The sequence below is a fragment of the Macrosteles quadrilineatus genome, unplaced genomic scaffold, assembly GCF_028750875.1.
Source record: "Macrosteles quadrilineatus isolate MER2022 unplaced genomic scaffold, UCM_ALF_1.0 Scaffold_9__3_contigs__length_116548681, whole genome shotgun sequence".
In the NCBI taxonomy this organism is placed as follows: domain Eukaryota; kingdom Metazoa; phylum Arthropoda; class Insecta; order Hemiptera; family Cicadellidae; genus Macrosteles; species Macrosteles quadrilineatus.
This window is the reverse complement of record NW_026542602.1, coordinates 8,530,287-8,553,842: the sequence shown is the minus strand read 5'-3', so window position 1 is coordinate 8,553,842 and position 23,556 is coordinate 8,530,287. Positions and strand designations below refer to the sequence as shown.

The 23,556-nt window shown below is 36.8% G+C and overlaps 1 protein-coding gene across 2 annotated transcripts in view; it reads right to left on the bottom strand.

Moving 5' to 3' along the window:
* Positions 1-23,556, bottom strand: part of LOC129002068 (protein virilizer-like) — a 38,811-nt gene that overhangs the window by 7,116 nt on the left and 8,139 nt on the right. Inside the window, exons 5-18 of one of the 2 annotated variants that reach the window (XM_054429580.1) lie at positions 21,878-22,045; positions 20,520-20,675; positions 18,631-18,752; positions 13,344-13,537; positions 12,274-12,521; positions 11,466-11,558; positions 10,667-10,871; positions 8,748-9,657; positions 6,907-7,798; positions 5,762-5,959; positions 4,369-4,575; positions 3,493-3,747; positions 2,662-2,930; positions 3-150 (exon numbers count right to left, since the gene is read on the bottom strand). In XM_054429580.1, coding sequence (XP_054285555.1) covers positions 3-150; positions 2,662-2,930; positions 3,493-3,747; positions 4,369-4,575; positions 5,762-5,959; positions 6,907-7,798; positions 8,748-9,657; positions 10,667-10,871; positions 11,466-11,558; positions 12,274-12,521; positions 13,344-13,537; positions 18,631-18,752; positions 20,520-20,675; positions 21,878-22,045 — 4,065 coding nt within the window. The remainder of the gene's footprint in view (positions 1-2; positions 151-2,661; positions 2,931-3,492; positions 3,748-4,368; positions 4,576-5,761; positions 5,960-6,906; positions 7,799-8,747; positions 9,658-10,666; positions 10,872-11,465; positions 11,559-12,273; positions 12,522-13,343; positions 13,538-18,630; positions 18,753-20,519; positions 20,676-21,877; positions 22,046-23,556) is intronic. The other variant, XM_054429581.1, reaches the window with a different exon arrangement.

Sequence of the window (23,556 nt, the reverse complement as noted above, 5' to 3'; positions counted from 1 at the left end):
ACCTCATCGGGTGCGTCAGGAGTAATACAGCCTCTTAGAAGCTCCAATAGAGTGCTGAGTGTACTGAGACAATCTGTACGTTCAGTGTTCCACACACTTACTATCTTAGCCACCAAGTTCATCAGTGCTTCTGGCTTCTTCTCCAGGCAGCTGAAACAATGTGTTAAGCTTTATGTTAAAGAATTCACCATATACAAAGCTAAACAACTCTACCCATGTAACATTCTAAATGATCAGACTTTTTTCCAGTAAAATATTATATTTGATACATATATTGACAATACAAATAAAAAAAGTATAAAATAAGAAGAACAACACAAACTGAAATACAGGTGGCACTGGAGAGAAGAAGAAACATTATTCAGTAAGTTTTATTTAGTCAGTGGCAGTGATAAGATAGTGCTGATCAGCCTGTATAGTTTTAATCAGTTTTATCAATTTTTATTCCATAGTTATTTTATTAACATGACAAGTTTTCAGGGCCGGATTTCCCAATAGGCCCGGTAGGCCCGGGCCTATGGGCGCAAGGTCCCAGAGGGCGCACGGCCGAGAGTGAATTTTTTTATACTTAGGCGGCTATATAAAAATAAAAATAAATAGTCATAGTTGATAAAAAAAACTCTAAAGCATTGTGATTCTGAAGTTCATAAAAAGAATGAAGAAATAATTATTGTTAGGAAATTTAAAATATTTTTCAGAATTACGCATCAATTTCGTTACAAAATTGGTAGCGAACATTGGTTATACGGGAGTAGGTTATAGGGATGTTGACGTTGACGTGCGCCCAAGGAGTACGCATCATATTGCCACTGCACTGCCACATTATGCTGGGTCGGGCTCGGCACTACTGATCAGAGTGATTAGGGGCGCATGCGTGCTAGACATTGTTACAGTACCACCCTCAACTCACAAAACAAAAGTTATTAACTAATCTTTTGATTAGTTTACAACAATCTGCAGGATCAAGTTAAAATATATAATAAGTTGTGTTGAATAATAAAACAACGATGAATTTACCTTTGAAATTAACAAAAAATATCCATCTCAGATTGCATTAGATTTTAGAAAAATGAAATACCCTCCAAAGCACCATTAATGCTGTAATTTTTTGTACTCAGATCTGAGGATCGGTACGGTTGGCCGGAATATTGCATTGCTCTGTTTTGCTTTGGAAATTAACCTAAGTGCAGTGCGACCATAGATTAAATATTAATCAAGTCGACTTCTTATGACATTGTTAATTCAAAATTGTTTTCATGTCTAGTTCATGTTGGTGACACTGGACATTAGTTTTAACGTAATTTTGTTGCTATTATTTTTGGGTTAGTTCTATTGATGTGTGTTTAAATTTCTTGTAATAATTACAGGAGACGACCTAGCTATTGTTGATGATTAGATCGTTTTATTTTGGATAAACTAGGTTTAAACATAGATAAAACATACTCCTTAAACAACAAGAATTGTTTTCAGCTAATCCAAAATGACGACAAATCTACTGGAGTATGTTTAATCTTGGTTTCGTTTGGAGCAAATGTTTTTGGATCTGGAATTGGAATCAATGGCCATGTTTTTTGCAGGAATGCTCGGTGGGTTGAGTTGTTTCGTTTCAGTCCCACGGCCACAAACGTGAGCATTAATTAAAAGCATAAAATTGCTAAAAGTGTTTAAGACGACATTTTGTTAAGGGTAAACAAGTCAATTCTTAAAAAAAAAAACTTGCAATGATTCCAACGAGGAGTGGTATTCAATCAATTAACTTAGGCCTATGGGCATGATATAGTTAAGGTTTAAAGGAAAGTAACTGTGGCCAGACTAGGGGGCGGAAAATTATTTGGGCCTAGGGGCGCAAAAATGCTAAATCCGGCCCTGCAAGTTTTAGTTATTGTGATTGTGACAGTGTTTTAAAGAACCTATTGACATACCACAATGTATAATATCCACATTCCACATTGATGATGTGGTTGCACACAATGACCTAACTAAGTTCTAAAGAACGAAACTAGTCGTGATAACAACAACTGTGGTTGGATATGGTAATTGTGTTAATTAATCAATAATATATTCCAAACAAGGGTCACAATAATAATAAGAATAATAATTAAACAAAGTGTTGCATTATGGTTTTCATTTTTGTGGGCTTTGTGTTGAGTTAATTAATTGTTGTATAGATAAATTTAAACACCAGTAAAATAAATAAAATAAGTCCTAAAACTCGTCAAATTGTTATTTAAGAATACTGCGGATATTGTCCCAAACATTTCATAAACCAAAACCATTGGCTTTCGATTTGGATACTATAGTAGTAGATATTCTATGTATGGAAAGTATTTGATAATTTACCATAGAATATAAATTGGAAAACAACAATGTTCAGTTTTAGTTAGGTCTTTATTATTGGACTACCTTTAGCCAATTTTTATTCATGAATATAACTGAATTAGCCACCCACAGAATTTGCTACAGTCTAAAAGGTATTTTCTTTATTACTTTCAATGTTTTCCTGTCCGACATAAACACACTATATTGGTCGCTCAATTCAAAACCCTCGTTTATTCTAAAACTCGCAACAAATCGTAATGGAAGGCGGAAGGTCTACTTCATCATCCAAAAGCTAACATCTAATACCGTTGCCGTTGCCAACAATTTCATCAAACACCTTACTTTTTCAAGTGGAAGAACCCGTAGTCGTGTTCCGTCAGCATGAGGAAGGTGCGTAGAGACGGCTGCAGTGTAGTGAGGTTGTTCCTGGCGTCTCCGACGTGTTCCAACATGACCAGCAGCAGTGTGCCGAGCAGGTCGCGCGGAGGCAGTGTGTTGGCGAGGTATGTGTCAGGGTGGGGGGTGGTCGCTCCGACTAGCACAACCCCCGGCGGCGGCACCAGGGTCAGCTCACAGTGGCACAGCGACTGCACCACGGACACAATACATTCCTACAACAAACACCGATGTTTTACATATACTTTTTGAATATAAAGGTTGAAGTTGTTTGAGATTAATTAGCTGATTTTTTTTTAATTTTTAATAATTTGCTGGACCATTCCCTATGCAATTGCTTGACAGTGAAGACATACGGACAGCACCAACGCAACACCAAACGTTTCAGACTTCTTTTAACCTTCTTCTAGAGTACCTAACGCATGAAACATCCAAGTCTTTATTTATTTGTGGGTAATTTCGGACACCAAGCAGAAGCAAAAGATAAAATCACCCGTTTTTGCCTTCTGGCTAAACTCTTAAACTATCGTTTAGTGTTTTGTTTTATGTGATGTACAACTACTTTACATCGTTATTGTTTTTTTTTTTTTTTTTACTATTGACACACCTCTTCAAGCTATTAGTTTTTATACAAGAAACTGACAATGACTGAAGAGCTGAATTGTGTATAATCCAGTCAGGAGGAAACGACCATAAGGCAACAAAAGGTAATTAAGCCTTTTTCCTGGTCTGTTAAACACAATAATAACACACTTTCATACAATTTACAACACCGACCTGAGCCTGGACATGTGTAGGACAGTCGTGAGGTGCCCTGAGTATATGACACAGACTGACGACTAGATCTGGGTAGCGCTGGTGAGCCTTGTCAGACGACGGTTGTCGGACGATCAGGTTGAGGAGCGCCGCTTTGACACTGGCGTGTGTTGTCATACAGGCGAGGAACGTCAACAGTCGCATCATGTGACTAGTCACCGGACGCTCCGGCGGTGTCACAGCCTTCACGATAGAATCCAACACCGCTCGAGTCACCTGTAGTATCACTCTGGTTTAAGGTTTTGCTTGGGGTAAACACGTTTTACAGTTTTAAAGTGAAGTGAAAAAATCTGCTGAAATAGCTAATCTAAAATAATGTTCATTTACACACTTTTACCACACTGTGAGTTGTGTAAGCTTTAGAACTAGAACACTGAATAGTTTGATCCCCGTGTGTAATCATTGGGCTGAATAAATAGTTAGAAATAAACTAATAACAGTAAACAGTAGTCACAAAGTTTAGGCCATCTCACCCAATTTTACATTCTACATTCAGACTGTATTAATTTTTTTAATTTAATTTAATTTTTTTTTATTATTTTTTTTTTGCATTCAATTTGCACACAAGTGTAAAGATGTCAACTAAATCTAAGTTTTTGTCAATTATTCAGGTGGATTGTATTAGATTTTACATTATTTTGATATGTCAGGGTGAGTATTTCAAAGTAAAGATGAGTTGTGGATGAACAGCTTTAATATCGACTAGGATCAGCTGTTTCTCCAACTCCGACTGTATAAAACAATAAAGCCCAATCAAGGACAACTGGGCCAGGTACCAAACCATCAAAAAGCATCTTACTTTTCTCACTGAACCGGAAACCTCCTCAGTAGACTTACCGTGAGGGCCGTAGGTGCCGCCAGATCAGCCAGTTGGGAGCACACACTCCTCAGCAGCTGCAGCAGGGGGCTGTAGCTGGAGCAGCACATCGTGGTGATAGTCTCGTGTATCAGACTGCCGAGGCAGTGAAGATGAGCTGACCACAGCTTGCGACAGTTCACCACTCTTTTGATCTCCTCATCAGGCAGAGGCGACCTCGTTTGAACCTGAGACAATTTCATGTTTATTTAAAGAAGAGTAGGTAAGTTAAATGAAATTACCTAATTGTTTGAGTCTGAATTAAATGTTGATTTTAAGATATTTAACGAGTTAAGTCATGATGACTTGTGTTATAAAATTCTTTTGAACTTTTTTAGTGTAGGTGAAAATTTACGTTTTTTAGGATTAGGTTTTTTTAGGGGTTATTACAGACATTTCCCATCCTGATAGTGAAAGACAGAAGAGACTCAAACTAACTAGTGGGTCTTGCTGGAGTCATTATCTTGTGCAGATGTTTCCACTGGATTTGCATAATTCTTATTATTTTTTGGGGAGAGTTTCTTAATTTATTGTTTTGACTAGAATAATGTGAAGGTTATTACCTCGTCTGCAGTTCCAAAATTGTAGTTTGTACTTTAATAGTTACATGTTTCGGCGGAACGCCATTGTCAAACTGTAGTAGTACAGGAACATCAAAATCCACTTATTGTAGCTTCGTCAGGTAGACATTTAGTTCACATACACACGATGACACGTACACGACGACACATACAAGAAGACACATACGGACGAATAAAATACATTTAAGTAGGCCTACGACAGTTTGACAATGGCGTTCTGCCGAAACATGTAACTACTAAAGTACAATCTACAATTTTGGAACTGCAGACAAGGTAATAACCTTCACCTTATTCTAGTCTAAATAGCTGTTTCGGGGCTACAACAATGGATTTTAATCTATTGTTTTGATCACTGTAGGGTTCTTTTTGTGGATTTTCTTTTGTAAGTTTCCAGCTTTTGCTAGGTTTGTGAACTATTGTTATGCATTAGATATTTTCTCATCTGAGGAAGTGATCAGATTCCACATATTGAAACGTGAAAACTTACTTTTTTACTAAATATGACGGAAAATTTGCACAATATCCCTTAATATATTAAAGTTGTATGGAACACCATAGCATCTCTGTGATTAAACACTAATACCTCATCTGAGACATATTTGGGACCTATAGACCTATTGGTATCGAGCAGGATCTATCTGTACAAAAACTCTTCCTCTACCCCTGTCCCTTATGTTAATTTGTACAGTTCCAACCGTTGATTGCCGTTGGATTGCGTCTAAAGTGACTCTAAGTGTTGATCGGAGACCTTCTTCATTACTTCTTACGCGCCATTGTAATTTGAAATGTTTACCTGTAGAGGTAGAGGCAGCAGCTCAGACAGCAGGGACAGTCCAGGCAAGAAGTTGTGTGGAGTTGCTACAGTAAACTTCAACACCTCTGTCACCATGAGTGTCCACAGACTCTTGTTGAGAGCCTCTGTCTCAGAGCTCGGGTCCGCGGCCACAGGCTGAGTGTAGGCCAGTAGAGTCTCTACCACGTCTCTACTCACCTGTAAAATGGAGAAATTATTTGGTTTTACGGTTTTATGTGTTTAAACTATTTTCTAACCTCCTTTCTCCCCTTAAGCACCACAATGTTTCTATTCTATACCCATAAGGTATCCAGGGGCTCTGTGATTCTTGTTTAGGTTTAAAGTCTTGTCAATGCAAGTGTTCATATTGAAAATCACACTAGTTTAATAATAACAGCATTCTTTACGATCATAACCAACTCAAAATTACCACCCTAAATAACAGATAGCGGAGAAATAATGAACTAAAGCCAAGTTAGGTTAAAAATAGTTGATTTTAATTTCAGAAGACTGAACTAAGTAGTTGGGATAATATAATATGAATAATAAACTGGAACCAAAGTTAGCTACAAAACCAGTGAAGATCATTTTTGATGTTAATGGTTGGTTACAAAACTCTGAATATTTCGGCGTTTGCCGTTTAGTTCATGAAATTGTTGATCAAGAGCTTTTGAGGTACCGGTAAGCATAGTATATGATATACCGGTAATAAAAATTAAAGAAACCCAATTTATTTTTAGAGGTTATAAAAAAAATGTCCGAGTGCTTGAAAAGTGCCGTAAACAAAAAAATCGACTGCATAGAAAACTAAGCTTAAGAGTTTCTCTTTAAAACCTATGTAACATAATATTTTAATATGAATACTTTTAAAGTTTTTATTCATTTATGGAAACTTTCTAATCAACTCTCAATATCATATCAATATAATTATCAACTATTATGGTTTGAAAATCATAAAATGTAGACAATGGAATGTGAACCATTAAAATTTACGATAATCACAGAGCTCTCGGTAAATCTAGAAAAAGAGTAAATAGTATTATTTGATAAGCCTTAACTGATATTTAAAATAAAGGGCAGTAAATATATAAAATAATTTTACAATCTAGAAATGCAGAGTTGAAGAGAAAATTTAAAACACTCACCTTCTGCGCTTCCAGATGTGCATGTGCAGTAACTGGAATTGCCTGCATCAAAGAGTACGTCTGAAGAAGAACAGGAATCATGGTGAGATCTTTGAACTCCGTGTTGCGACACTTGATGACGTGAGTCAGAACTTTCCGGATGAGTTTCATAGCCGGGTGTAGGAATGAAGTAAGAGCAAGACCCTGTCTTCCAACCAGCTTGGCCGAGTGAAGAGCAGGCTGCTCGTAGTTTTCACACAACTTCTGTATGACAGCTGACAAATGACTGATGCCTTCGAGAGAGAACAGCTGGATTATCACGCACTTATATTTCAGCTCGGAAAACCCAAATGAATCGGGTACATTAATGCTGCGTTCTGAATCGTTAGGTGGAATTCCCAAATACTTCAAAACCCTCACAGCCGTTATCAACTCTCCTGGAAGAGACGTCGCTTGTTCGATGTTCTTTTTGATGAGTTCTACCAATCCGGAGATATCATCGTAGGCGAAAGCGGAGGGATTTTCAACCGGTTTCAGCCAAGAAGATAATTCATTGTATTCTTGAGATGAATCGTTCACCACTTTATCCAATAACTCTTTTACGTATTTTTGCAGGAACGGAACGTAATCAGAATATTTTATAGTCATGGAGATTAAATCTCCGATGTAAGATTTGCCGGGGAATTTTTTCACTTTAGAATCCTTCTCGACAGTTTTACCCTTAAAATATTTTAGAAGCACTGCAGCGTTATCTCCTTTACTCAACACGTGCACAACAGCCATTTTCCCGATCGCTGAGAACGTCAGACAGTACAAGCTTTGAAGATGCTCAATAACTTCAGAATCCTCTGCGTCTGTTTTTCCTCTGGCATACAGATCCATCAGATGATCAATGTGGGACATTGCCTGAAGCCTGGAAAATTTCAAATATATCAGTAAAATATATGTGTGTGTATAAACCATGATCTCAACAGTGTTAAGTAATATAAACCAAACTAAACCATAGTTGCCTTTAATATTTTTTAAAAATTATTTCTTATCCTAAGAGATGGTAGTAACTTCAATTAAATCTAACCCAGGCTCCTATTTGACAACAAATTATTAATTAGGGTTTATGAAAACTTACTGTTTAAATGTACTTAACTTTTTTTTAACTTAGTTGGTCTCACAGTAAAGGACGTTTGAAATTGAAGGATGATTAACTGACTCAAGTGAATATTTTTTACAACAAATTTTTTTTTAGAGTAACTTAAGAAGGAATAAACATATTTTACTAAATAAATATTGTTTTTGGAACACGTTTATTTACTTTTTGTATAAAAGTTATAATTAATTTTGTTGACAAGTTTTTTTTGTGAGTTTGACTGACAAAACCCCTGAAGGTTTTATCTTATCAGCTTACACAGTTCTACTTTTATTGTAAATTATTTGTATTGCGTAAACATCAATTTTAGCCCCATAGTTATTTATATATTGGAAAAATAATAATGTACTCAGAAAACGTTAGTAGGCCTAATAGAGAATAAAAGTAAGAGTTGAAAAATGCAATACTAAGATGCAGTCATGTTATTAGGTCGTGTTATTAGAATGTATCGACAGGGAATTCCTAGGAAAATGGATTTAATTGGTGATAGAGGAATGGAATCTGACAAGGAATGGATGATGGATGGATGAGGCAAAGAGGAATGTTGATAAGAGAGAAATGAGATGGCAGATAGTGAAGGAAGAGAAACTAAAGAGGGGATGGAAGATAAGACCTGTGAGTCCTGGGGAAGGGAAACGGAAGAGGATATGTATATAAATCAATATATACTAAGAAACTAAAACAATATAAGTAATCCTTCATTACATCTATGCCTCACCTGTAGATAAGATGCAATCCCAACTGTGAGGAACTACTCTCTTGGGTGTCTTCGTTTTCCTCCCCTGAAGAAGGACCTCCCAGCAACACCCTGATTAGGGGGTTAATGGTCTCCGACACTGCATACAAAAACCGCAGACCATCCTGTGATTCCTGCAGAATCGTGATCATTTCCTGGATAGGAATCACAATTGAGGAATAGCAAGATGTACCGGGATGAGTCAACAAGATCAAAAACGACTCCAAAAGTCTGTGAGTTCGAAAGTAAGTGAAGAGAGCCGGGTAGGGGTCTGGATTTGACCCAGAGTTTATTTCAAACTGAGCGGAAACCGAAAGAAACCGTTTTGGGTGCGAAACCATTGTAGGAGCGTTTTTGTAAACATTAATTATCTGTTCTATTGAGTTTGCGATACTTTCTAGATCCAACTCGGCTGTTTCACTCTCGTTTTCTTTTCCCTCTTCGACAACCAGTTCCGCCACGGATTTGTTGAGCTTGTCTAAAGCTTCGTACAAGTGCAGCTTTTGCAGGATGGAAGTGATCGCGTATTGCACTCGAGCTAGCTGCTTGGCTCGTACCATCTCCAAGAGTTTCTTGTAACCGTTCCAATCTTTCCCTTCCAAAAAGTGTTCAACGGCCTTCTTGTAGCGTAGACTCGCATCTAGAGAGCGCAAGATCATCAGTTTGATCGAGAGTGCCATGTAGTCTTGATGGAACAGCTCTATCAGTTTTTTGTGAACGTTGACCTTTGCCATGAGTCGTTCGGTGACCTCTTCCCCGCACTGGCAGAGTGCTTCGACCAATCGGATGCCAGCTTTGATGTGTCGCAGCTTGTAGCCAGGCTGTGGTTGGCTGAGAGCGTCCTCAAAGTCTAGTCCAATGTCCACCCAGGATATTACAGTGTCAATGACTTCTGTCAAACAAACGAAGCGTAGGTTAGAAGTTAGAACAAAACTGTTTTTAGATATCCCATTAAATATTTCTAAATTCATAATTTTGTAGTCAATTATTCTTTACTAAAAATATAAAGATAATTCCAGTTGCAATGTACTGGCAACTCACTGAATTCCAAAGGTTAATCAGTGATTTAATTATGTTCTATTATATTTTTATTTTACACTCAGAAATCAGAAATCTTTATTCACCACTGATCATATTACATGAAATAGGCTTTGTCATACAATATAAATCCGTCATAACACTCAAGAAAAGAATAACACTTCTGCACATATAACACTAATCTTATGAACGTTACGTTCAAATTTGTTTAATGAATTTTTTGGTGGACACACACAATAAGAACATAAAAAAAGTTATAAAAAAAAGAAACATGCCTGATTTTAGGTGTAACTCAGAAAGAATCCACCTTCAAGTCAACTTCCACCCAAGAAACCCAAAATTTATTTTAGCTAGGGCCTTTTTTGACAAGCTTCATCTCAAACTGGGACCCAAACCATAAATCTATGGAGCACCAAAATAGATAAGAGAACAATATTATGGTGAACTACCCCTCCTCGTCTCACATTCTGGCCATATTATTTGATGGAAGTCTTGGCCAGCGATCCAACATCTCAGACTACTGAGCCTTTGATTAAACGTACATGTACAGCTTTCAGTTAATTTTGTACATTTACTAGCATAGATACATTTATTAGCATAGGTAGTTGTTAGTGTAAGTTTGGTTGTGTTACTCTTGAGTCCAATATATTTGCATTTGGAGCTCACACGACTAATGTTGTATTCCAAACTATGCTTTTACCTTTCCTTTGCAAACTTATACCGAACTTTACACATATCCATCTAGACTTCCTTTGACAGGTAATGTGGTATGAATATTGGCCGAAACAACTTCCGTTTCCAAACAATTTGAAAAAAAAGTCAACCTGAAATGGTGAGATAAAAACAGTACGACATTAACTAACCATCAAACTTGTCAACATGAGGCAACGCTGCGGGCAGTAGAGTGATGAGCTGTTCTGCAGCATGCACCCACTCTTCTCTCTGTGCTGCGGTAGAGCGCTCCTTAGCCACACTGGCCAGCAACTCCCCCACCTTGGCTGCGGAGGGGGGAGAGGGGTGATGACTGCGCTGCCACTCCAATGAAGTCTTGGCTGGGTCACTCAGGTGCTAGCAAACACACAGTACTTTGTTATGCACACTATATACAGGAAAAACACCTTTCAACCACACCCCATCAAACTGAAACGCATGTTATAACAATTTTACTGTAGCAAAACTTCAGTTATTTAAATCAAATATTTGGGGGAGCTAATAAATATTTTAAATAAATTTTCGCTTTTCTAAACTAAAGGTTTTTTTTTAATTTATTACTGAATTTTTCATAAAAGAGAGTATGTCAGTCTGTTTCATCTTGCTTTACCTTATCCACAAAGGCTAAAGGAATTCAAATACCACTGAGTCAAATAAAAATGATGGATTCATCGTGACTTTGCCTAGTCGCGTATTGTGTTCTAGGGGATCAGAGAATTTACTTCAGTAATGTAGAGTCCTTTCTTTGAGTAGGCATCTGGACTCGCAGAAAGTTATCATTGTCATCCTCATCCAGAGCAATCACACACCGCCTTAACCTTCCCTAATCACAAAGGGTTTCCTTAATTCCTAGTATTACTTCAACTACAGTTTATGTAAAATGTATACCAAAGACAATCAATTACTTACAAATTATAAGTAGCCAATAATTACAAAGAGTTAATTACTCACCACAAAAGGCTGCAGTTCAAAATTGTAAGGATTGAAAGTCTTCATGGCATCTTCAGCATAATCTGGGAAGTCGTAGTCAGCCATGTCCTGAAACTGTGGCATGTATTCATAAACAACATAAATATTTGTAGCGCCAAACACCTATTCCAGTTAACTGGTCCGATGATAGCTCTATGTAACGAGCCCGGAATGTCAGCACATATACCTAAAGGTGTTTGTCTTTGACCCGGTTTGACCCTGAAGACCAAGTTTGTAGTGATGTGCATACTCAAATTGGTCAGTTTTACTTTTTCATTTTGGAATCCCAAAAACCGTTTTTGTGACTAGTACAATAATCTACTAAAATAATTTCTTCTCAATACAATATTTACTCTATTTCTAATAATTTCTAAAACCTATATTTGATTTTCAAGCCTTTTTACGCTAAAATTGAGGCAATATTGCCACAATCTTCTGTAATTTTGTTTTGATAGGAGGAAAAAGCTTACTAGCACAGCGAAGTAACGGCTGCTCTTACGTCTGCTGAACTTAGGTTTGCTCAGTGGGAAAGTAATTTAAATACTCACAAACAATGAAATTTTCCATGGTACCCAACCACTTACTTAATCACAGGGAAAGGAAGATTACAATGAGCCAAGAGCTCAATCTAGGTCAAGTCAAGATTGTTCTGGACTAGATCTGTCGATCAAGAACATCTAAATATGAGATTAAGTGCATTTAAAATGTAAGATTTAGTTTGCACTCATCACTAATATTTAGAACTATGGCTACATAGATTGCTATTGTGGAAGAACAAAAATCAACCTACCTGAGCATCTGTGTCATCAGGCATCTCCTCGTCGCTGAGAATGGGTTCGAAGGGCTCTACGTCCATTGTAGGTTCCTCGGGTGCCGGTGGTGGAGGTGGGGAGGGTGTGGAAGGTGTTGCTTGACGTACAACGGCTCCCTCTACCCCCTCCACTTCCCCCTCTGCCTCGGGGATCTCTCCTTCAGATATTGACTCCACATCTCCCGGTGACAACGAGTCAAATGGTGCTTGCGGAGACGTTGTATCTGCTGTAAATAAATAGATCGGTTATTGCTCTATTACGACTGTGTAATATTAACCCTTATTATCTTAACATGTTTTGCCTTTGTTGTACAGTAGAACTTGAATCAGGACTGAATCCCATTCAATTACTTACTCTTTACACCCAGAGCCATTCATATTGAATGTGATATTTGGCTGCAACATTTGATTAGCCTAATAAAAAAAAACAGATAATGGTATTCTTCATGAAAAATTATCTAGTGATACTAGGTAGATAACTCATCGCACAATCGATATGACACTACAATAGACTCACCGAATGATGAACACAATTAATTGGTACATTAAAGTATGTAACGGATAGCTCCAAACTGCAAAACTTGAAACAAACATTGATTTTTAGAGAATTCACTTTAAGGTGATACATATCTGGATGTTTAAATCTGGATGGTTCTCCTATAATTTATTTGCACATCTCAATAGGGTGGGAGTGAGCTATATAAAAGCTCTCTCCCTGCGTGCCCTATCAACACTTTTCTCCATACACGTCTGTCAAATGGTAATAGACAGTAATAAACAGAGATTGATACCCTATAGAAACCTAATTACAAAACACAACGCATACTTGGCGGTAGAGTAAATTTTCCCTCACTGTTTTTGGCTACTACAACTACAAAGAATAATCATTGCATAGGGATGGGAACCAGCTAAAATACTAGTGGACTAACACTAGAACACAACTTTGGTCTCAGATCGCTTGGCTAAAACTAGAGCTAAATAAAGATCTTATTACAGACGACCCTTATAAAAAGGGATTAACCAGTACAAGTTTTTTTGAGACAACTAACCTCTTTTCTCCTGAGGTGATGTGGCAGGGGTAGGCTCCGCAGTAGGTGGCGGGGGAGGTGTCCTAGCCCCCGCTCTGTGAGGAGGAGGGGAGCGGGGCCGGCCAGTCCAGCCCCGGTGGTGCGGGGGACCACGGGGGTAGTGAAAATCCCCTCTTGGACCTCTAGCCCGGTCAAACTCTGGGCTATTGTGGTCACTGTTAAAGTATAGAGAAACGGAATTACATGTAGTTTAAAACAAATTACAGTGTTTTCCAGGATGAACTTAACAGATAATTACAATTACGAAACAGCCATAATGTTGCTTGTGAATTTCTCTCTAAGGATGTATTTAGTGAATTTCCTTTTAAGCAAGTATTTGAAAATCACTCATTATGTCTAATGTTGCATTCTTCACAGAGAGACCTAGATCTAGGACTGCTACAGTTAATTGTTTTAGGTTCACCTGGAATCCAAACAGACTGTTAAATTATAGAAAGGAAAGTGGAGAGCAGTTTAAAGTCAGAAATCTGTGACTTTTTAATCAAGTGTGAGCTTCTCAAGGAGAGTTACATAACAAAAAACATCATAAGAATACTTAGTCCAATCATATAAGGAATATCCCGGGAAAAAATTCCCGAAGATTTTTTCTCAGTGGGTTCTTATGTATTTTTTGACGCTGAATCAATTATAATTATAATTTTTTACGTGCATGGCATCAATTTGTGACCTAAATCATTAAAATCGGTCAGGTAGAAGAGCCAAACGAACTCGGAAAAGAGAAACCAAATTTAACTCCCATAAGAAGTACATGGGGAGTGATTTAGTTTACGTATACGCCGAGTGTGATTATAGATAAATATATACCGATGCTTGATGGCAAATCTGTGCGCGTACCTTCAATTTGAGACCCCAATCATGAAAATCGGTCGGGCAGGAGAGCCAAACGAACTTGGCAAAGAGAAACCAAATTTATCTCCCATAAAAAATACATGGAGAGCAAATTTTGTTTACGTATAACCTGAGTGGGATTATAGATAAATATATGCCGATGCTTGATGGCAAAGCTGTGCGTACATACCTTCAATTTGAGACCTCAATCATGTTAATCGGTCGGGTAGAAGAGCCAAACGTAGTCGGAAAAGAAAAACCATTTTTTTATATATAAGATAGGTACCTTTGAAAATTATTATTATAAATCAATGTGTCTATAAATGTAGTTTAATATGCTGGGACTGCAGTATACATACCATTTTCTCCATATATGTGCATTATATAGATAGTATCTTTATAAAATGTACACACTATATACAGAAAATAGACAGAGATTTTGACTGAAATGCTATAGACGAGCTTCTTTCTATTTATTAAATTAACATGTACAACTATAACTTTTATTTTCCTATATTCTTCTCACTTGTCGTCTTTATTTTCTTGACTGGCTAGGGGTCCTTGGATGTGGGCTGAGCTTTGAGATGGATGTTCTGTAGAAGGACCTGGGATGTTGTCCTCATCCAAGGGAACGTCTTCCACTTCATCATCTACGATGGTTTCGGAGTTGGAGCAGTTCCCCTCACATTTGCCACATATTTTTGAGCATAAGAGCCCTACTCGTCGGCAGCCGCAGTTACCTTCTTGCATGAGTATGCTACCAGTTTCAAGAGAGCATCTGGGGCTGGGCTCCGTGTAGCAATATGAACAAATGAGTTTGCAGTATTTCTCCAGCCTCAATCCTCGGGTGACTACTTCTTTCTTGAACTTGGTAAAACACCCTCTGGGGTTGTTTTTCAGCAGCAGCTTCAGTTGGTAGAAGAGATAATGTATTACCATTTATCTTACAAGCTGATGTAATACAACTCTTGAATCGCAGCTTATTCAGCTTGTTAGTGATATGGTTTCCACCATACAAGGCCACCAAGGGTCTCTCCCCTGCCTCGGTAATTTCGTTTGTTGTTGAATTGGGATTGGATAACCGGCAAAGATAGGTATAGAGGTCGATATGTCTTATAACTGTCTTATGACTCGACGTCCACTCTATTCCAACAAGGTAAAGTAAAGGCACTAAAGACAGTCAAGAAAATAAAGGTGGCAAGTGAGGTGTAGATAGGAAAATAAAAGCTATTATATAGTTGTACATGTTAATTTAATAAATAGAAGCTCGTCTACAGCATTTCAATCAACATCCCTGTCTATTTTAAAACGTTTTTATTAGGTCGCTTTCTTGTCCGCTACAAATTTTGCAACCGATTTTATACTAACTTCCCGATGAGCTAGGGACTTGAAACTTGAAACATATCTCACAAATGGAAGACAATGCAATATTATACAATTTAATTTTCATATTTTCCTTGGGCTACGCCCCATGGGCTTGTTTTTATTAAATCGATTTCTTGCAAATTTTGATACTTCCCGATGAGCTAGAGACTTGAAATTTGAAACATAGCTCACAAATGGATGACATTGCAATATTATATCATTTAATTTTCATATTTCCTTTCGGGCTACGCCCCATTGGCTTGTTTTTATTAGCTCGCTTTCCTACAAATTTTGATATCAATTTTAAACGATGTTCCCGATAAGCTAGAGACTTTAAATTTGAAACATAGCTCGCAAATGCATGACAATGCAATATTATATCATTTAATTTTCATATTTCCCTTGGGCTACGCCCCATGGGCTTCCAAATTTTTCATGTTTACATTTTGAAAGGATGTAAATATATCAATTAATTTAAGTCAGCTGTAAACATTAAATTTGACAGTTCGAAGAGCAGAGGTTAAGAGGTACAGGTTATGCTCCAAAGCTATTCTTTATACAAACAAACATTTCAAATAAAGATAAACAATCTGATTGCAGACATGAAGGTGTTTGTTAATAATGTCAATTGTTATATATTTAGTATTCTATACAGTCAATAAATTAAATGGATTGATATATTTATAGTTAGTAGGCAGGCCATACATTCAATCTAATACATAATTATATGAAAAGAAACTTAAATAAACCTTAGATTTCCCACATGCCTCTGTGTTAATCTAATATAGATGCTTGAAATATAAACATTCACACACACTAAAAACTAAAAAGTAGAAAATAATTTATAAATAAAAAACTTTTTTAAAACAAAACGTTTTTAAACGCACTAAAAAGTAGAAAATAATTTATAAATATGTGGAGAGTATAAATACTTGTAAGATTTAAAACTAAAAACGTGGTGTGCATGCAATTGATAATAATACATTAGTTCAATAGGTGAAGGTAATTGTAAATTATCTATTGCATGCGCCCCACGTTTTTCGTTTTAAATCTTACAAGTATTTATACTCTCCACATATTTATAAATTATTTTCTACTTTTTAGTGCGTTTAAAAACGTTTTGTTTTAAAAAAGTTTTTTATTTATAAATTTTCTGTATATAGTGTGTCCATTTATAATGATACTACTGTATCTATATAATGTACATATAAGGAGAAAATGTTATCTATATTGCAGCCCCAGCATATTATACTATATTTTTAATCGACCCTATGATTTATAATAATAATTTTCAAATGTATTAATATTGAAAATTGTTTTCTTATTAGCGAATTTCCCTATAGAGAAGTAGCTATTACCGTAGGTCTCATGGTAAGACTTAGGCCCGGGACCGATTTACTTTTTCATTTTGATGTCCCCAGAGGCCAAAAACACCATTCGTTCAAATTTTTATATATGTATATATATATATATAGATTTATATATTTTGTTATTGTATACATCAATGAGGGCTACTTTAAATGTTACTAAGCAAATCAAAATACCACAGTACCCTAAAAACATTTTATTTTATATTACTTACATGTTTCGGACATTAATGCCATGATCACATGTAATCATGGCATTAATGTCCGAAACATGTAAGTAATATAAAATAAAATGTTTTTAGGGTACTGTGGTATTTTGATTTGCTTAGTAAGATTTATATATATATATGTGTCCGTGAACACGATAACTTGAGTAATTTTTATCCGATTTTGATGAAATTTTGTTTGAAGGTGTAAGGCGGGATAAACTTGAATGAGTTCGCGATCCAGCATGATCGGACCATGGGAACAGGGTTTTATGGGGGGTTTTATGGGGTAAAAATTGGTTTTTCTCACTTTTGACCCTCAAAACACAAAATTTCCAAATTTTTCTCTAAACCTTCTTAAAGAGCTTAAAAAACACACAATTCAGTATATCAAAGTGTTTTTGTACGGTTATTGGTTACGGAGAAAACTAAAAAAATTGTAAATTTAAAACCCCCATGTTATTCTTATGGAGAATATTGTAAAATGTTGTAGTTTGCTTGTTTATGGATATCTTTTGATCAAACTTGGCAAATATTTTATACTAAGCAATAATTATTTTACTTAAAACACACACTTTATTAGTTTCCTTGTAGCAGCAAACCTAGGTACTCGTTAAACCTAATTTTATTTAAATAGATCAATTGAAAAGCAATTCAGCCAAATGGAAATTCGCTTAGACAGCAGGTTAGCTGCGGCGGGGGTATTTTTTTATGCTATGGTTACCGACTATAAACTTCACTTACATTTTTTTACCACTAAATGTGACCTAATGATACCATATAATCATAAAATAATCAATATTCATCAAATAGAGTTCGTTGGGTGTCTAATCCAAGGATTTATAATGGTGTTTTCTACGTTTTCCAATAGGTAAAAGAAAATGATGAATTTTGAGCGCGCTCTAGCGTCAGTTTGGAGCATCGTAGAAATAAAGTTACTGTACGTATATTGTAGGGAATTTAGTGTACTTTAATTTAGTAAATGACAGTTATTGCAAAAAAATACTCCGTTTGTGAGTTATACGCAAAAAAGTAAAACAAGTACAGTATTTTATTAGTTTTTTTGCGATTCCTGAAGTTAGCTCACCTCTGGCGAGGTGGCAAAGTTTAAAATCGGATTCAGCGTCAAAAAGTACATAAGAAACCACTGAGAAAAAAACTTCGGGAATTTTTTCCTGAAAACATAATATTTTTTCCTCATATGCTTGGACTAACTGTAGAATAAAAATTAATTTGGAGAACTAAATTGGAATTTCATTGCCAAGGGTTTCAGATCTAAATTCAAAATTACAACAGTAGTTGTTATAAGGAGTGCCATTTCATTTTTTCAGCATATTAAGAGACTTCACTGTACGATTGATTAATAAGAATAAGCCATCTCATCTGAGTTTTACATGTTTTTTAACAACACAAAACCACAATACATACAAGTGCTTATAGAAGTTTTTATTTCTACTTTGTTCAGTATATGTCATCACTCACCGGAACTCCCTTTCTCCACGGTGCCTCATGTCTCTCTCCCAGCCACTTTTGTCCTCGGGCGTCCGTTGGTCCCATTCGCCCTCGTACATCGGCTCCTTCGCCCCCTCGTAACCCTCTGCAGGCTGGCAACACAACAGAGCATTGAGATTTATATTCAGATCCTATTTCATTGGAGCAGCCTCAACCGGGTCTAGGTATTACCATGAGACCTACGGTAATAGCTTATTCCCTATATGGGAAATACGCTAAATAATAGAATATTCCACTATTACTGACAGCGTTTTTCAACCAAGGAGGTGGAAAGCGAGATGTATCAACGTTTGGTAATGGCCAGGAAGTTATTCAACCTAATATTTCCTCGGTTGAAAACCCTGCCAATGATATAATCTAATGTTGTGTATTGTCCTAAGTGTTTTGTGTTTCATGAAATGCTTTCTCATTCAGAAAAGCCTATCATAACAAAAGTCTTCAACTTTTACCGTAGGTGGCACGGTAAGACCTAGACCCGGGACCGATTTACTTTTTCATTTTGATGTCCCCAGAGGCCAAAAACACCATTCATTCAAATTTTTATATATGTACTAGCTGACCCGGCGAACTTCGTATCGCCTAAGTTATAGGTTTCCCCTAAGACAGACCGATGGAAAGAAAGTACCGTTACGTTTAATTTTCAAGATGATCTCGTTCGCATCGCTCAATCACGTCCTGGTTGAAGTTCGTTCGCTACGCTCACTCACCTTTAGGTTGGAGCTCGTTCGCTGCGCTCACTTGCCTTCAGGTTAGCTCGTTCGCTACGCTCACTCGCCTCCAGGTTGAAGTTCGTTCGCTACGCTCACTCACCTTTTGGTTGCAAATTAGCTGTTGTCATAAATGTAAAAGAAATAATAGTGCTGCACCCTGTTGGTAATCCTTGTAACTTTAATGCTATTGAACATCATAGAACAGAACCAACTTGTTTAATTGAAACAGCTGTTAAGATTCATTAATTCCATTTCTCATAAGGTTAACATGGGAAACTCCAGAGCCACTGGGGCGGAGCCCTTTTAAGAATTTCGAAACGGGAAATAGTTTACGTCCGATTCGCATACCTACAGAATTTACACACCAAATTTCATAACGATCGGTGAAGTCGTTCCGGAGGAGTTTGCAGACAAACACTGTGACACGAGAATTTTATATATTAGATATACATATAGTAGACTTTCCGATTTTGATGAAATTTGGTTTAAAGGTGTAAAGCGGGATAAACTTGAATGAGTTCGCGATCCAGCACGATCGGACCATGGGAACGGGGCTTTACGGGGGGTTTTATGGGGTAAAAATTGGTTTTTTCTCACTTTTGACCCTCAAAACACAAAATTTCCCGATTTCTCTTTAGACCTTTTTAAAGAGCTTAAAAAAAAATAATTTAGTATATAAAAGAATTTTTGTTCGATTATTAGTAACGGAGAAATTAAAAAAAATTTTAATTTAAAATTCCCATGTTATTCTTATGGAGAATATTGTCAAATGTTGTAGTTTGCTTGTTTATGGATATATTTTGATCATAAACTTGGCAAATTTATTTATTTTGTACTAAGCTATCAATATTTTACTCAAAAACACACTTTATTAGTTTCCTTGTAGCAGCAAACCTAGGTACTCGTTAAACCTAATGTTATTAAAATATATTTAAAAAACTGAAAATCAATTCAGACAAATGGAAATTCGCTTAGTCGGCAGGTTTGCTGCGGCGGGGGTATTTGAGTTTCAATTCCTTTATACTACTAAGTTTTTCCAGTCATAGATCGACTTCTTAAACTTTTATGCAAGAAACACCAGAATGATTTTCTGGATGTCTAAATAAGTCGTAGGTCACTTGTCTATTTGATGATAGTGCTAGGCCCTACCTGGGGCCATTCCTCCTGGTACGGGTGTGGGTGCGGGTGCGGGTGAGACGGGTAGTCCGGATGTGGTGGAGGGTAACTCTCCTCCGGGTAAGGTCCTGTCATGTACGGGTCCCTTGATGGTTCTACTACGTACCCATCTTGTGGAAGCTCTCCTACCTAAAGAACAATATGGTTTTATTAAAATTATACAAAAATAAATAGAATATTTTTCCTAAAGGCTTTTGTTACAGACTGTGCTTACAATAGACATTGCTAAATCGACCACCATTTGAGCCTGCAAGAATTACTTATTTGGTAAGATAAGAGCGAACATTGTTTTGTAAACAATGTGATAAGAACGTTAGAAAAGGAAAAGGGTGTGTTCCTGCTCCGTTTTCAGATCACAGTGTAGTGTGGTCTACTCATCAGCCTTAAAACATCGGTAACTGTGATACGCTACTTAACTTTGTACTAATGGGTACTTTCCTGTTAAAGGGAACATTCATTATTATCGATGATTTTTTTCTCGATATATCAATATTAACAAATTGAAACATATCAGCTGACAACTACGATAAATAAATATTGTTCAGAATCGACAAACAAAAATTTAAAAAATATTGAAATAAAACTGTTCTAAACTAACCTAACAAAACTTGCTGTAACATTTAAAAACTCCATTTAATATTCTCCATTCGCCTTTTCTGTTATCAAACGGAATTTTTAAATGGTACAGCAAGTTTGGTTGGTTATGTTAGGTTAGGTTAGCTTAGAACAGATTCATTTCTTTCCATATAATAGACTATATTTTAGCCTAAATATCAGCTGTCAATTTTTAATGTATCGTAAAGGGAAAAAATCTATATATCGAAAAAAAATCATCGATAATAATGGATGTTCCCTTTAACAGGAAAGTGCCTACTAATGTTTATTTTTGTTAGGTACTACCATTGACTATTGGATACTGAAGGTAGGCTACTACACTAGTTTTTACCATACCAAAGTCAAAATTGAAATCCTTATGTAACAATACCATTTGATAAAGAGCATAAGGTCACAGAAATAAGTAAAATGCACTTCAGCACCTTCACAAGTGTCACAAGCTCAATAAACGCTACAATGTTTCCAGTAATTTTAATACCACCACACACACCTGTACAATTGTACATTCCTGTCACTGAATGTGGAATTGAGTTTAGCGGCTAGCTCAGTGAGAAAGTGAATGGTTCAATCACTGAAATGTTCACAAAAAATTGATTTCACCAATTTGAGGGGTGTTCGGCTTAACCTATGAAGCATTTGCGATTCCTCTGAACAAAACGCCTCTAGTGTAGTTATTACAGCTAGATTCACAAGTATTGTTTTGTGGGTTAGGTTACCTGTCCAGTTGGTTGCCAACCCGAGGGAGTGACGGGTCCTGTGTCTACCGGAGGACCTCCGGGAACTGGTGGAGGTGTCTCATGTACAATGGCTTTAGTCAGGTATCCATACACAGCCAGGGTGATGGTAGTGTACCAACCTCGCAACACCAGCCCATCAGTTGGTATCTGCAAGAATTATATATGAGAGGACGTATGATATTTGCAACGTCTTAGCAAGATTTACTATGATCCTATTGAAGAGAAATGTCTTGGTGAAAAATTAAATAGTAGTTTTAGTGCTGCGTTATTAAAACTGTCTGTACAATACACACAGATGGTCCAAGTTGGCAGTCCGAACATGTAAACCAAGCAGTGATTACTGTGGCCACAGTATTGGTTGAATATTTATTTGCTGTCTTGTCTAAATGAGTTTATTTCACATTTATATGTTGTAATGTTTTGTTGACCTCAGTGATATTTTTTACAACAATCCGAAGAAGGCAACTTAGATGTTGAAACTGAAATAAGCGTACCTACTCTATTCTTAGAGTAGGTAATAGGAATCAAGGTAAACTATCCTCTTATTAATATGTTTTAAGTCAATTGAGACCACACAAAAATGGAAAAATTCAATGACCCTGAGTCATTGCCCAGCAAGGTTCTCATGACAAATGTTCAAAGTAGGCCTACCTAAGCTCTTCATCACAGAAAATGTACTACTATAACCCAGAATGCCAACCGCATGGTAAAAAGCATTAAGCGGTTTGAGAGAGCTTTGCCTGTCAATCCGTAGGTAGCGCCACCAGCGTTGCCATGCAATAGCATAGCAACGCTGGTGGCGCTGCCTACCGATTGACAGGCAAAGCTCTCTCAAAACACTTAATGCTTTTTACCATGCGGTTGGCATTCTGGGTTATAGTAGTACGTTTTCTGTGTCTTCATCACCAACTAGGGCACAGATGGAAAATATTCTTAAATTACCTGAGCATTTTATTACCCAGTAAGGCCCAGATAAAAAATATTCGAAGTACCTGAGCATTTCATACCCAGTAAGGCCCAGATAAGAGATATTCAAAGTCCCTGAGCATTTTGTACCCAGTTAGGTCCAGATGAGAAATATTCAAAGTACCTGAGCATTTTATTACCCAGTAAGGCCCAGATAAGAGATATTCAAAGTCCCTGAACATTTTATTACCCAGTAAGGTCCAGATAAGAGATATTCAAAGTCCATGAACATTGTATTACCCAGTAAGGTCCAGATGAGAAATATTCAAAGTTCCTGAGCATTTTATTACCCAGTAAGGCCCAGATAAGAAATATTCAAAGTCCCCGAGCATTTTATTACCCAGTAAGGTCCAGATAAGAGATATTCAAAGTCCCTGAACATTTTATTACCCAGTAAGGTCCAGATGAGAAATATTCAAAGTACCTGAGCATTTTATTACCCAGTAAAGTCCAGATAAGAGATATTCAAAGTCCCTGAGCATTTTATTACCCAGTAAGGCCCAGATAAGAAATATTCAAAGTCCCTGAGCATTTTATTACCCAGTAAGGTCCAGATAAGAGATATTCAAAGTACCTGAGCATTTCATTACCCAGTAAGGTCCAGATAAGAGATATTCAAAGTCCCTGAGCATTTTATTACCCAGTAAGGTCCAGATAAGAGATATTCAAAGTACATGAGAATTTCATTACCC